Below are 15,984 nucleotides of genomic sequence, written 5' to 3'. Positions count from 1 at the left end.
ACAGTAAAATACACCATGCTATAAAATTTATCTGAAGATCATTATGTGATTTTTAAGACAACTAAGCCTTCTTTTGAAAAGGGAGCAGGTGTTTTGCCTCCTGTTAACTGGAGATGTTCATTCTCCATCACACAATGCAGTACTCGGAGGTACTTAAAGTGTGGCGTGGTGTGCTATCAAGGATAAGCTGCAGTTTGGGCTGACAGGCGGAGTGGAGGCGTGTGACAAGAGGTGTGAAATGAACATTTCAACTCTTCCCTCCCTCCCCCCCCCCGGCTCTGGGCAGCGAGTGGTGTTAGGCCTGACAGCATATTGCAAAACACTGTCGTTAAACGTTACTCCTCAAAGCACAGATCTAATTTCTGAAATAAAAGGTGGGAGCAGAAACTATACTGTAGCTGAATTTTTCTACAGTGAAGGTTAAAGAGTGCAATATGACAAAGCTAGTAGGTGAGGCATGCTCTACGTTTCGTACTTCCTTTGGATCTATGATTTAATCGAATTTACCTCCACCAGTAGCTACTTCGTTGATGTTGGACAGGGGTTCTCCACCAGTTTGCACAACACACCCAGCCAATGAGGTTTTCAGGATATCCACAATGAATATGCATGACATTGAATGCACTACCGAGAGCAAACAAAACAAAACTGCAGATCTGTACAAGACGTAGGCAAAATTTATTGTGACAAAATAATTATATGCAAACCCTTTTACCAATCAAGGGACCCGACACGGTACGTGTTTCGGACAAACCTTCGTCAGGGGTCCATGGTAAAAAAGGATAACAAAAAAAGTCACACAAAATTTTTGTAGAGTAGCAACAAAGTGTAAGCGACGTCGAGATTCACCAACTGCAATGAACCGTCGCAAAAAGTACTTTTGGTGAATCTCGACGTCGCTTACACTTTGTTGCTGCTCTACAAAAATTGTGTGTGACTTTTTTTGTTATCCTTTTTTACCATGGACCCCTGACGAAGGTTTGTCCGAAACACAGACCCATATAATTATTTTCTCACAATAAATTTTGCCTACGTTTGTACAGATCTGCAGTTTTGTTTTGTTTGCTCTCGGTTGGTTTTTTACTGCAGTTTAGGTTGGGACCTCCCTTTTCTCATTGAATGCACTACCTCCATAATATGCACAGCCAACTTATGTATATTCACTTTGGCTATCCTAAAACCCTGACAGGCAAGGTGTGTCCCGAGGACTGAACTGAGAAACACCGATACGATATGGTTGTTTTTCACCTAGGCCTTTTACTTTCAGAAGCTTTGATGAAAAAATTAAAATGTAATATGTTAGTATTTTTGTGTATGAATTTGGTTAAATTAGTAGTTACAGGGTCTACTGAGCCATCCAGGCTGTGACTTCAGACAGGTGACGGAACTAAATCGCGCGAGACAACGGCGCGCCGACAACTGAGCGCAAGGTTGACGGCACGCCGAAGAAAAGCACTATTTTAAAGGGCTCCGACGGGGTTGTGGGGGGGGAACCCCCCCACTTTACTTAACAGACATCGCGCTGGCATTGTGGGGGGTTTAGGGGGTTGAAACCACCCACATTATACTTAAAACTGAACTTTTTCCCCTAAAAAACAGGCAAAAAGTTCAGTTTCAAGTATAATGAGGGGGGTTACAACCCCCCACACCCCCCATAACGCCAGCGCGATGCCTGTTAAGTAAAATAGGGGAGTTCCCCACCAACACCCCCCGTCGGACCCCTTTAAAATACTGCTTTTCTTCGGCGCGCCGTCAACCTTGCGCTCAGTTGTCGGCGCTCAGTTGTCGGCGCGCTGTTGTCTCGCGCCATTTTGTCTATGAACCCTTCAGACATGTAGGAGACAAATATAATGTTCACTAAACAAATAGTTAAGCTTTGAAACTTGTTGCCAGAAGGTGTGGGAAAAGCAGTTGATGTACCTGTTTATTTTGGGGTGGTTTCTTTTTTTTTTTGTTTAAAGAATTGGACAAGTTTCTGAAGTTAAAGCGCTTAATCTATTAAGGTAGACATGGAGGGAAAAAACAGTACAATAGAGCCTCAGTCATCCAACTTAATCAGTACCAACAGGTTGCTGGATAACCAAAAAAGTCAGATAATCCAAGACCTACTGCATCTCCCTGGACATGTTAATAATAATAATAATAAAAAGTTTATATACCGCAGGACCGTAAAGTTCTATGTGGTTTACAATAATTAAAAATGCTACAGATTGAATAAAACTTACAAAGCTAAAAGCTCATAACTAAAACCTTAAAGATCAATCATTGTATAAAATTTTGAAATCAGCTACCTAAGTGCTTCAGGAACTAATGCGTTTTTAGGTGTCTCCTAAATTCCTCATAAGAATTAGTGAGCAAAAGCAGTTTATCAAAATCTTTACCCCATAATGCTGCCTGATACGAAAAAAGATGTTGATGATATTTTTTTTAACTTTGCATCCTCTAACCCAGGGGTCCCCAAAGTCCCTCCTTGAGGGCCGAATCCAGTCGGGTTTTCAGGATTTCCCCAATGAATATGCATTGAAAACAGTGCATGCACATAGATCTCATGCATATTCATTGGGGAAATCCTGAAAACCCGACTGGATTTGGCCCTCAAGGAGGGACTTTGTGGACCCCTGCTCTAACCGATTTGGGAAAATTTTTTAGTACCTGTGGCCCTTAATCTGATGATGCTTAAAGTTATTTTTCCTAATTAATTCAATTGTTCAGTAATGGTGTAACTCATTCTAAGATGATTGCAGAAATAATAATAATAATCATAGCTTTATTTATATCCCGTCATACCTTTTCAGTTCAAGATGGTATACAACAAGTGTAAGAACATCGATGTTACATCAGTTAGATTTGGGAGGGATAGACAGATAGATAGTTGACTGGGAGAAAAGGGGGAAGGGATGTGTAAGGCATGGTAGGTGTTAAGCAGAATTGAAGGGTCAGATAAATCTGTCGAACAGGTGGGTTTTTAGTGATTTTCTGAATGAATGGTATGTTAGTGAGTTCAGGATGAAGCCACTTAAGGTGTTGTTCCAGATCCCTGCTTGAAAGGAGAGTGTCCCGTTGAGGAATCTTTTGAATTTGCATCCTTTGGGGGAAGGAAATGTGAAGGGTCATGTTCTGCATGAAAAGCAGAGTTTGTCCTGTAGGGTGAGGTGTTTCAGGAGGTAGGTGGGTGTGGTGCTGAAGAGAGCCTTGACGCAGAGGCAGAAATGAAACACACATTGTGTATATGAGGGTACGCACACCAGTGGCTGTGGAAAATGGCTGTCAGAGTTGAGGACACATATGTGTATGAACTAGTCTGATATCTCACCCATTCTCTTCTGTTGGAGAAGGCAGTGATCTACCTCCGAGAACACCTTGCTGGAGAGGTGACTTTGGAGACTTCAGCAGCTTGGAGGAACTTGAGGCATCTGAGGTGCTGTCAGACTCTTGTTTTTTTCGAAGTTGTGCCTAGTATGTGAGAGAACAACAAAAATACAGCACTAACTTCTTTAACTTTGGGGCTTGGGTTTTTCTGTACTATTGGGGTTCACAATAAAGTTAGTGAGGGAAGAGATATTTTAAGGGGGGAGTCGATGGACTAGATGAACCAACTGTCAGTCAGTTAAGACAAGCCACCAACTATGTATTTTAAGTATTACCAACTGGTGAACCTCACAGGAATCCCCAGCGCCAGCAGCAATTCATTTTTTGCTGCTGATGCTAGTTTCCCAGGTTTTCCTTTGTCACATCCTGTCCTCGCTGATGTCACTTCCTGTTTCTTATTCAGTATCTTCCTTCTATCTCTCTAAATGCTCCTATGACCAGAACCACCTATCTCTCAATCCCCACCTTCCATGTGTTCACCATCTGCACTCTTTATCTCCTGATCTCTCCCCATATGCAGCATATGCAGCTCTCATTTCCTTTCTCCCATGACCAAAATATTCCATCTCCCTACATCTTCATCATGTTCAACATTTCCCTATACAACCCCACCTTTCTATCCAGCATCTGTTCTCCAAGTACCTTTGACCCTACCCACCCACACCCCCTCATGTACATCTCCCTTCAGTCTCTATCCCCCCTCCAAGTCCCATCATCTTCCGTCCCTCTCCTCCACCCCAGGACCAACATCTCTTCCTCTTTCTTCTATCCTTTCCTCCACCCTGGGTCTAACATCTCTCCCACTCTTCCCTCCTTCCCATTGTCCAGCACCTCTCTCCCCCCACTCCCCTGTCTTTTGGGTATCTCCCCCCTCAGCCCCCCCTCCAAATGTGGCTCAGCAGCTCCTTCCCTCTTTCAACCCCCATCTACCTTTAAATCCATCTTGTCACTAGAGGTGGCCAGCAGCAGCAACTCTCATTTACTGCCAGCCCCAGAATCTTCCCTCTAAAGCAGGGGTGTCCAACTTGCAGCCCAAGGGCCACATGCGGCCCAGTGAAGTATTTTGTGCGGCCCCGGTCGAGGGCAATGCTGTGTTTTCCTCTGCTGCCCCTATTTGTTTACTGTCTTGCCGACTCCCTCCTCTGTCTTGCTGCAGCGTTTGCACGTTTGTGCATCCCAAGAAACATTTTTTTCAGCCAATGCGGCCCAGGGAAGCCAAAAGGTTGGACACCCCTGCTCTAAAGTGTCCTGCCACCCTCTCATGTAAATTCCATTCTGTACAGAAGCTGATTGCTACATGGGAAGGACTCAGGGATTGGCATCATCTCTACTGTAGAGGATGCCTGCAGCAGTAGCCAGCAGTCGTATTGCAACCTGTGGGCCATGGCACACCAGTGTGCCTCCTGAGATTTCTGGTGTGCCGAAGTACACTGGGGAAGAGGAGAGGTGTCGGCGCCAGATGACTGTCCAAAGGACGTCCCTCTTGCGAAGAGAGGCACGTCCTGTAAGCAATCTCCCGATGCCGGCACCTCTTCTCTCTACCGGCCCTTCTCTCCAGCGCGGGTCTTTCTGTCGGCACAAGGCCCATTTGAAGGACCTTTGCACATACGCTGACGTCACGAATGCGCATGACATCATTATGCAGACACCAGCGCACTTCCGGGTGTCTCGAGCCGGTAACACTAGGTTTAGTGTGCCTTGGCTCGAAAAAGTTTGCGAGACACTGCCCTAAAGAGAAGACATGTTTAAAGATAGGAAAGGGGGGGGAAGAGATACACTTCTCTCTCCGTATTCACTGTGATAAGGGATTAACAGAATCGCAAATAACTTTTTCATATGCTATTCCTGTCTTTTTATTAAAAAATCACCGTGAATATGCTGAAACCATGAATAACATAGTAGGAGACCTGGCCTGTTCTTGAAGGATAGGCAAAACACGGTGAAGAAAGTGCTGGGAATCTGCAATTTTCTCTATAAACGCTTGGAATCAGCAATTTCTCTATGCAAGCTGATGTAATTTGGGGGGGGAGGTGGAGCCAGCAAGCTAAAAACCGTGAATAATCGAAACCGCAAATACGGAGGGAGAAGTGTACTCAACCCAAGTAGAGGGAAGAGGAGTGTGATAGATGCTGGACACATGGAGTATTGGAGACATTTGCCTGGAGGGGGGGAGTTATCCACTGCAGGGGAGCAAATGAGGCATGCTTTTGGCACCCTTGAGGCTTGCTGCCCTGAGCTAGTGCTTACTTGGTCCATGACTTGAGCCAGATCGAATGAAGTTACTTGTGGAATTCACAAAGTGTGTAAGCAGTAGAAGCAGGATTTGAGCCCTAGATTATCGGGTTCACAACCCACTTTTCTAACCACTAGACTGGTCCTCCTCTTTCAAGTTCCTACAGCTTCTGGATTATAACTAAAGTCAATTTAGAGATTTTAAAAAAAAAAAAAATCATGCTTTTAACTTTTCTTGGTTTATGCTTCTCCTTTTTGTTCATCTCGTCTATCCTTTTCTTCAGTGGATAACGTACTATCAGGTCCGTCACTACTAGCGAGGCTTTATTTGTGAAGGTGGCCCTCACCTTAAGAACAGAGGGGTCTATGCCTGGAAACACTGGTAGTCGTTGTGGCTGTACAGTGGATCTTTGTGGTTTGTCTTCCTCAGCGGAATCTTCCTGGGTTTCAGGTTTTTCTTCTAATGTTACCAAAGGAAAAAATAAAAATTAATAAGTTCATGAGGTTCCCTCACCCCACCACAACTGCTGTGTTTAAAAACAAAACAAAGAATAACAAATCATCGGTCATCCACCAGAAAGAGGAAGTATAATTGTACAGGTGGAGCAAAGGTGGCTGGTGCCATTTTGAATAAGGACACGGGTGAGGCAAGAGTGTCTGGGAGTTACTCCATCATAGTTCAAAACCTGGAAGCCCCTTGGAATAAAGGGGAAGCCCAGGTCAGTAGGATATAAATTAGTACTTGTTTCATGCTCTTTGGGTTTGGAAGTCAGGGCCACTGAAGAGACATTAATCTGGGCTTGTAGAGGGGAGAAGTTTTAAGTCTGGCTGGGAGAAAAAAAAAAGCCCGGACTCACATCTAGCTCCCCTTTAAACAATTGCAAAAGCTATGTGTCTACAAGTGATAGAGTAATTCAGGTGCTGTACGAATGGAGGGGGGTGGTGGGGGCAGCATGTTTCAAGATTCTGCAATCATCTTGAATCTACTGGGATGTTCTTCAGCACATGGGTACAAAGCTGGAAAGAAGTAGGACCTATAGGACTTAGGGGCTCATTTTTCAAAACACTTAGACACACAAAGTAACATATGAAAAAATGCACTGCTCTGTTTTTTTTTTTATTTTTTTTAAATGTTGTGGGAGAACTTTATTTAACATCAAACAAACAAACAAAAAGTTATAACCACAAAGGCTATTAAAAGCAAAGCTTCTTGGACCATGTCAATGCAGTAACTTAGAAGCTCAACTTTCAGGTCGTATTTTCCCACTCTATACAAAAGTTTTAACCCATTATATTAGATATGGAACTGAGCCCTCCAGTAAACCTCTCCCCCCATCCCCATCACCTCAATCCAGCCATTTCAAGAGACCTGACAATTGCTCTTCTTTGTTTAAAGTCATCAAGGTATTGCATGAGAGAGCTGCTGTTACCTGTCGAATCTTTAAACATCCAGCTGCTAACAGTGTCTTCTAGAATCGTGAGCTGCTTGTCTTGGAGGAGAACTTTGCTTCTCCTTTGAGAATGAGAGGTGGGGGCCCTCCGCTGGCTCCTCCTGCTCAGCTGGACACGGTTCTTCAGAGCACTTGAATCCAGCACAGAGGTTTGCTGTAAAGGGAGAGCGATTATCAACCTGATTTTATGAATTTTAAACCACTGTTATATAGTCAAATATAAACCTAGATTATTGAACCAAACAAATGGCCCAAAAATGGGGGTCTCCCCTCTCAGACTCATTACAGGCCTCTCCCTGGGCCTGCCTTAAGCCCTGCTTGGTTAGCCAGAGTAAGAGCGATTCTTCTATGCTCCTGCCTGGTACAGTCTTACTACTCAAAATAGTTGACTTGAGTTCCCACAGTAACCTTGTGAGATTGCTTTGAGTTTGGTTTATATGCAAGTCAACCTTTCTCCCCCCCCCCCCAATTTTCTTTTGGGGGGATGGGGGGTGGAAAGGTTACCTCAGTTTATATTCAGATGGGTTTATATTCGAGTATATATGGTACTTATATTTCACAAATTCATCATCCTTGTGACATTCATTTCTATTTGGTTTATTCCTTGAAGAGAAATGTGGTCTTGAGAACTCAGCCCAGCACCCATTTAACTTAGCAGTGAGTAACTAGAAATGGCACATAAAATAAGTCCCATCATATTCTCTCCCCCATTATTGGATGAGCGATTTCAAATTGAAGTTGAATCTAGATAAGACTAAACTTTTCCTAGCCTCTCCACATAATTGTGAAGAAAATAGTGTGATCTTAAATGGGATAACTTATCTCATTCTATTCACCATCAAAATAATAGGTGTTTATTTGGACAGGAATTTATCTACGATTACTCAAGTTGATTTATTGGTTAAAAAAAAAAAATGCTTCTTTACGCTTTGGAAACACTGATTAGATCATATTTTGATGATAAATCATTTAGACTATTGGTTCAGTCTTTTGTCCCGAGTACTCTGGACTATTGCAATATTGTGCATCTGGCAGTCAACCCAAAAATCCTGGCTCGACTTCAATTAATACAGAAGACAGCAATTTGTCTGATTTTTAAATTTAAAAAATTGGACCACATAACACCTTATTATTCTGTATACATATATACATGTACTATTCTGTATATATGTATCCGATGGTTTAACACTGTGACTACTTTGCTGATTGTCCAGCTCTTCTTATTGTAAACCGCCTCGAACTACCATAGCTTTGGCGGTATATAAGAATAAAATTATTATTATTATTATTACAGGGAGCTGCATTGGCTCCCCATGGAAGCTAGAGTGCCATTCAAGTTTGGTTGCCTGTGTTACAAAGGAATATCTGGCATAATAATAATAATAATAATAACTTTATTTTTTCTATACCGCCATAATCTTGCGACTTCTAGGCAGTTTACAGTGAATTACAAGGTGAGAACAGGTAGAAAGTCACTGAGCAATCAGTGTTTACAGGTTAAAAATAGGTTACAGTATAATCTTAAATATTTTACATCAAAAGGGCTGGATGGTCAGCGAATTACAGAATACAGATGGTGAGGAAGACACTGAATAGTCAAGAGAAGAACAGAATACATTTGTGAAGAAGCGTAGTAGCAGCATATAGAGAAAAAGTTTAGGATTGGGGGGGGGGGGCGTTGTCTGGCTGGCAAATAAATCTATTGAATAGAGCGGTCTTGATTTCTTTCTGAAAGGTGCCATATCATGTCGGATATGACAGGTCCCTTTCCCGATGAGATAAGATCATCAAGAAAAAGAATATAATAAGATAAGTTTTAACCAGTTTTTATAACGGTTAAGTTATTGACATTAAGCACTTTAAGAAGTTTGAGATATAATGAAGCACTTAAAAAAAACCCCAAAAAATTGTGCAACATATTGAGTAGGGGCTAGTGAAGAAGCCATAGCCAGTGAGAAGAATTTTGGCAATCAAGCAAACACAAAAAATTGTGGGGTGACCAAATGGCATGTCTGAAGCCCTGATAGTTTGACTAAAGCAATTTATTAAGAAGAGAGAGCGGCCAATCCTTCCAATTATATGTAATTTGCTGAATGGCAACCCCTGTCATTATTAGTAATAATTTATTGTTGTTCGCAGAAATCTGACTCTTTGCTCTCATTTCCATACCAAATATCACAGTATCATAAGATAATGCCACTGGGTTATCTAATAAATTATTAATTTGGTCCCAAATTGATTTCCAAAAATTCATAATATATGGGCAATGAAACGATAAATGATCTAAAGTTCCTACTTCTAGATGACAATGCCAGCATCTATTAGACAAAGAAGGATTGGAAGAGATTAAATTATAACTTTTGGTGGAATTCTTTGTGCCATATCTATAAAATGGAAAGATTTATTGCTTTACAAAGGGGATACTTTAAGAAATTTCAGGATGTGTGGGAACCATTAACAAAATATTGTAAGGATTAAGTAAAATTATTTTCCCTTTTAATTATCAGTTCAGGATATAGGGAGGGGGTATTTTTATTATTACATATATTATATAATAATGGAAGATATGGATGGGAGGGATGGGAAAGGGGAAGGGATAAAAATTTATATAATGTACCAATGATTGTTTATAAGTGATATATTTATTGTTACTGTGAATGAATATATTTTACACTTAATGTAATTTTGAAAATGAAGAAAGAATATAAAAAAAAAATAAAAAAAAGAAGAGAGCGGCATTGAGAGATATAGAAGCAAATGTGTGACACGGAGCATTGTCATTATGGAGGATGAAACTGTTTGCCCATTTCACAGGTTATCCTCGCTCACCCCATGCTCAAATCCGTTGTTAAAACGTTTTGAACAGAACCATACGAGATGATCATATCCTCAGAAATTTCCCTAATAGTCTCGGGTTTTTGATGTCGAAGGACGTCCCGCTATCTCCTCGCCTTCAACCGATTCACAACCATTACAAAATTGCTCGAATCACTTGTTAACCGTCTTCATTTGTCACTGCAGCATCACCATAAACTAATTTTAACATTTTGTGCGTCTCTTTAGCACTTTTTTGCAGTCTGAAATAAAATTTCATGCTGTTTGTCATCCATGATTCACAGCACACCTTCTCTCAACAGCAGCTCACAACCGACTCAATGCACCGAACAAGTTGAAACCTATCGGCTCTTTCCCTCCCTTTTATTTTTACCTATGACTTCAATGTACAGTGGTGCCTCGCATAATGGACGCCTCGCACAGCGAACGCTGCGCATAACGAACTTTTTGTCTTGCTCCCTATAACGAACTTCGTTTCACACAACGAAGTCGCCCGAGGGGCCCGGGGGGGGGCGGAACTACTCTCGCCGCTTCCTAATGTGAGCCGGGAACAACAGCACCCTCCTGTCTGAATGCAGTGTTCCATCATCTCCCTCCACCTTACCTTAGATGCCGAGTTTTCCGGCTTTCTTTTTCGGCCAGCCACACACTTTCAAAGAGCAGCACATGCGCGCATGCTCTGTTGTTCAATCTTCTCCTCTGATGCAACCGGAAACCGGAAGTTGCAGGAGAGAGAACATTGATCAACTCCAGCCGCTGCGCGTGCACAGCTTTTTGAAAGCGTGCGGCTGGTGAAAAAGAAAGCTGGCAAACTCTGCATATAAGGTGAGGTGGAGGGAGGGAAATGTAGGGCTGCAGAACGAATTATTTTGTTTTACATGTATTCTTATGGGAAAACGCGTTTCACACAACGAACTTTTCGCATAACAAACTTGCTCCTGGAACGAATTAAGTTCGTTGTGTGAGGCACCACTGTAATTTTGAATCTCCCCCTTCCCTAGTACCTTTTTTTTTTTTTTTTTAATATGCATTGTAACCATTAATGAACTTTCCTTTTGTTTCTAAACAATGTCCAATAATCTATGTTTATTTTAATATTGTGATTTGTGTTTGTAACAGTATTTATTTATATAATATTTTACCTATGTTTTATAACTACGTGTTTTATTTTGTACATCGCCTTGAATTTTGATATGGCGATTAATCAAACTATTTAATAAACTTGGATAATAAACTACCTTCTGCCATCAACTTTGTCCATGTCTTAGTCCTTGTCATGTCCTCTATTTTCCTTTTTATTTCTTATTTTTAATCTCCAATTTTAGCAATTGTAAACCGTCCAGATATTTGTTTGATGTTTGGTATATCAAACTGTAAATAAACTTGGAAACTAGCAAACATTACCCAGTGCATTTTGCATAAATAATGATTCACCTTTTCAAAACTGTGCAGGCTTTTCAATGAAAATTAAGAGAGACTGCAAGCCACTAATGGGGGGATTTTATAAATCCAGTTCCTTCTGTGTTTTGAACCGTGTGGTGCAATCCCTGAGTGAGGGTGAAAAATTTTGTGTTAGGCGAAGACTGCTGACGGAGGATTAATGTCGAAGCCCTCGATAAATCTGGAGGCGAAACAGGGCTGAGGTTGGGCTTTTTTTTTGTTAATGGGAGATAAAGAATACAGCTGGACCTTGCTTTTATCAACCATTATGGTTGTAAGCTGTGAACGGTATGGGATTGTATCTATGAAAACTGTTCTTAAAGACACTTTATGAGAAAAATTTTTTTTTGAAAACTGCAATGGTGTGCTTAAAGTTGAGGTTTTTTGACCAATGACTGGAGAAGCTCCTTTATAAAAAAATATATTCAGTCTTATGAAGTTGGGACTTGGAGCAAGATATCCGAGGTCGTTTTTTTCCACTATTTGAAACTTGTGCAGTCTCTTATTGATATATTTGCTAATGTGCTTAGCCTGTTTTCTGGTTATACTCTATCAGAGGTGTACCTAGGGTATGTGACACCCGGGGCCCATTGTTTTTTGACACCCCCTGCCATCATTTTTGACCCCCCTATTTAAAAAAGTATTTTTAGTAATGTTCCCCCCAAGTGCCAGCCATGAGGGGATGTTCCCGGCCTAGGAGTCATGGTCTGGGAACTTCCCTTCTCACGGCCAAGGCTCTACATAGTCCCCATGGCCCAGTATATTCCCAGCTTTCTCTCCCTTTACTTTCCGTGAAGCTGAAAAAACTGCCAGCCTTGGCAGTGATTCAGCTACGATGCCCGCGGCTCCTCTTCCTGCTTTCCGCGTCTGCCAATGATGCAACTTCCTGTTTCCGCCCGGGTGGATTGCAGAGGCAGACACGGAAAGCAGGAAGGGGAGCCGCTGGCGACGTAGCTGAATCACTGCCGAGGCCGGCAGTTTTTTCAGCTTCACGGAAGGTAAAGAGAGAGAAGGCTGGGAATATGCTGGGCCACGGGGACTATCCAGAGCCTTGGCACCGGGCTGTGAGAAGGGGAGTACCCGGACCATGGCTCCTAGGTTGGGAACACCGCCTCATGGCTGGCACCCGGGGCGGACCGCCCATCCCCCATCCCCCTTGGTACGCCACTGTACTCTCTATATTTTTTAGGCTTTGCTAGTAAGATTATATAGTTTATTCCTCTTTATAACTTTAATGGGATTTTATAAAGTCATTTTTTCTGCATATACTAGCAGAGACCCTGTGTTAAAATAACCAACTTGTGATGAAATAAGCCAATTTAAGAAAAGCCCATGTTGATAACATCCCCCCCTAGAGTGTAATTTTTATTTGGAATAAGATATTTACAGCCTAAGAGAAAGTAAAGGGCAATTCTATAAATTAGCGCCTAAAAAAGGCACTGTAAGGATTAAAACCCTGCATATAGATTTTACACAGAGCTTCATGAACCTGCCACAGGATTCAAAGACTATTTCTGTTTATGAAATGACAATTGTACAGAATATTGTTTCTTTTTATACTTTAATAAAATAAGTTCAATATAAAATCATAAGTATTCGAGGCTTGTGCGAATGCTATCTGATGGTTCGTGGGCACGGAGATGGGGACAAAATTTTCCCCATGTCATTCCCTACTTCTGAGCAAGTGCCAGGCACGGTTCCTCCCCCTTTTTCCGGGACCGCTCTGCACGAATATTATGCATATAATTTGCATGCTATTGTGCTGAGCATCAACTCCAGTAAAAAAAAAAAAAATTGCTCCTACCGTGGTATTTTTTTTACTGTGTTGTCGGAGTGTCGTGCGTCAGGGCCTTAGCTTTTTTTTTTTTTTTTTTTTTAATATCTCACAAATGTAAAATTCAAAGTGAAGCAATTTTTTTAAAAAAATATTTCAGTGCATCCTTACACATATTTTACAAACAAATTTGCTTGTTCAGCAAGCCTTCTATAAAGAAAAAAAACCCAACAACATGGGAGGTCTCTTTTCCAACTTAGAGGTCTTATGTAAAACGGGGCTTATTGTGTATCAACTTACGTCCATAAATGAGAAGTCAACTGTGTCTCCCCCAGGACTAGGACTAGCTGAGACAGGCTTCTCAGTGCTCTCTGCTGAATCCATCTCCACACTGGAGCGGTCCAGGCTCCTGTTCCTTTGGTCGCTGGCGGAATCATGGGAGTCCACTTCCGTTGGAGAAGACAGAGATGAGAAGCGGCTACTTGGTTGCTGTTTTCTGGAGGAAGGGGCATTATCAGGTGAAGGAGACACCGGTACATAGCTACAAAACATAAATGGATAGAAACTGGATTTAAAATATTAACATGAATTCATTACAAAAAGAAAAAAATCCACGTTACTCACTTTAGAGCAATGGTCTCAAACTCGCGGGCCCCGCCAGGTACTATTTTGAGGCCCTCGGTATGTTTATCATAATCACAAAAGTAAAATAAAACAGTTTCTTGGTCATATGTCTCTTTAGCTATAAATGACAATATTATTATTAAGATTTAGCCAAAAGGAAAGATTTATAAACTATAAAGAGTTTTACCGCATGCAAAATTGTCATTTCTTTAATAAGATATTAACTATTTTTTCTGAGGCCCTCCAAGTACCGGCAAATCCAAAATGAATTTTCAAACCACTGCTTTAGAGGCATGTAAACAGGAAATATAACAGAGGCAGTGAAGAAATGCTATCTATCATTAAACTGAACTAGCAGTTTCCATCATTTGTTTCTAGAATCTCTAGTACATGCATTCCGAAAGTTTTAAGAGGTTCACATGGCAAGGGACAGATGCTGGACACTGAACACAGATTCTATGCTTGGTGACAGAGAAATAATTACTCGTTGGGTAGTTCTCAAAAACGCTTCTATGCATGAAGTGGTGTTTCTACATGCAGATACAGGTTTTTGTAAAATTACCTTCCTAATACACATGTACAGCCTGTACACACACGATTATCCTGCCTTAATGGAAAAAGTCCTAGGAGCAGGGTTAAGGAGGGTTTGGTGTTTATGAGCATACTTTAGAAAATTGAGGCACACAAACTTCCAGGTTTAATTTGCATGCGTAGGCCTCCAAGGGGGTAAATATAAGCACATAAAATTCCCTGGGGTAATTTCCAAAGTGGAAGGATATGCATAACTTTCATTTTGGAAATTTGCTAAGTGTGCCCAGGGAAGATTTATGTGTATACTTTTTACGCATGCATGCCTTTATAAAATTATCCCCTTGGGCAGCAAGTTAACAATCTGTAATGATTAACCATATTCCTCACATCTCTACTAGATAAACATCTGATGGCAAAGATCTGCAAATGCTTTGATCATTCTATAATACCGGGTTCCCCCGAAAATAAGACAGTTTCTTATAGTAATTTTAGGCCCAAAAAAGGCACTAGGTCTTATTTTTGGGGTATGCACGTGATCATCTCTCCCTTCCTGTCCTTCACCCCAATTCTTCCTCTTTCCTTTCTCTCCCCCACATGTGCAGCATCTTTCCTTCCCTCCCTCACATCCCTTGTGCAGCAGGACCCTTGCCCAGCTTCTATCCTACCCTCCCTCCCATCCCTCATGCAGTATATCCAGCTTCCCTTCCCTCCCTCCCATCCCCTGAGCAGCAGAACCCTTGAGCGAGCACCGCCCCCCCCAGCACCCGCACCCACCACGTAGTTGAATCCCCATCCTTCCCACTCTCCCAACGGAACCCTGCCACGAGCCCTACTTACCTCCCTAAGCAGCGTCGGGCCGGCAGCACTCTTAACAGGCTGCTTCGATCTTGTCCGCCCTTGAATTCACTCTGCTGCGTTATGAATGATGTTATCAGTAACGCGGCAATAAATTCATGGGTGGACAAGGCCGAAGCAGCCTGTTAGAGTGCTGCCGGCCCGACGCTGCTTAGGGTGGTAAGTAAGGCTCACAGCGGGGTTCTGATGGGAGGGAGGGAAAGATGGGGATTCGGCTGCGCGGCGGGTGCAGGTGCTCGGGGGGGGGGGGGTGCTCACTCAAAGGTTTTGTTGCACAAGGGATGGGAGGAAGGGAAGGGAAACTGCCAGCAAATCCCAGGACTATGGCTTATTTTAGGGGTAGGGCTTATTTGCAGGGGAAACACAGTTTATAATGTAATTGTTCTGTTTGTTTCCTTGTACTGAACCTTTGCTGTCTGTGGCTTTCCCAATGAATACATGTAAATCTGTACAGACGATTTGTGCAGGCTCTTCAACAGAAAGTAGTCAGGAAGAGATGCAATTGTGAATCTAATTAAAATAGTGTTTATGAGATCTGCTGTTTGATTTTTCACTGGGATATGCATTTTTAGATTACCCTCTCTGATGTAAAATAATTCATCTTAAACCTTGTTATAACATTATCATATTTTGAAGTATACATCACTGAAAGAGGATAGGGAACTGTATATCCAAAAGCTTTATGACACTATTCCTCTATTTTACTTAAAACTGCTGTTAATGAAACAAAATTGCAGGCCCATCTCTGAGCAGCAGAGGGCACTGCAAATTATAGGACTACTAAATGTAAAACATAAGAATTGCCTTACTGGGTCAGACCAATGGTCCATCAAGCCCAGTAGCCCGTTCTCACGGTGGCCAATCCAGGTCCAT

General features: G+C 41.9%; 1 protein-coding gene across 1 annotated transcript in view; it reads right to left on the bottom strand.

Annotated features, from left to right (window-relative positions):
• Positions 1-15,984, bottom strand: part of KIAA1671 (KIAA1671 ortholog) — a 282,787-nt gene that overhangs the window by 10,143 nt on the left and 256,660 nt on the right. Inside the window, exons 7-10 of the mRNA XM_033955253.1 lie at positions 13,402-13,642; positions 7,032-7,206; positions 5,949-6,061; positions 3,314-3,453 (exon numbers count right to left, since the gene is read on the bottom strand). Of these exons, the coding sequence (XP_033811144.1) occupies positions 3,314-3,453; positions 5,949-6,061; positions 7,032-7,206; positions 13,402-13,642 (669 nt within the window). The remainder of the gene's footprint in view (positions 1-3,313; positions 3,454-5,948; positions 6,062-7,031; positions 7,207-13,401; positions 13,643-15,984) is intronic.

This window comes from Geotrypetes seraphini, chromosome 8, assembly GCF_902459505.1.
Source record: "Geotrypetes seraphini chromosome 8, aGeoSer1.1, whole genome shotgun sequence".
NCBI lineage: Eukaryota > Metazoa > Chordata > Amphibia > Gymnophiona > Dermophiidae > Geotrypetes > Geotrypetes seraphini.
This window is presented reverse-complemented; position numbering and strand designations above follow the sequence as displayed.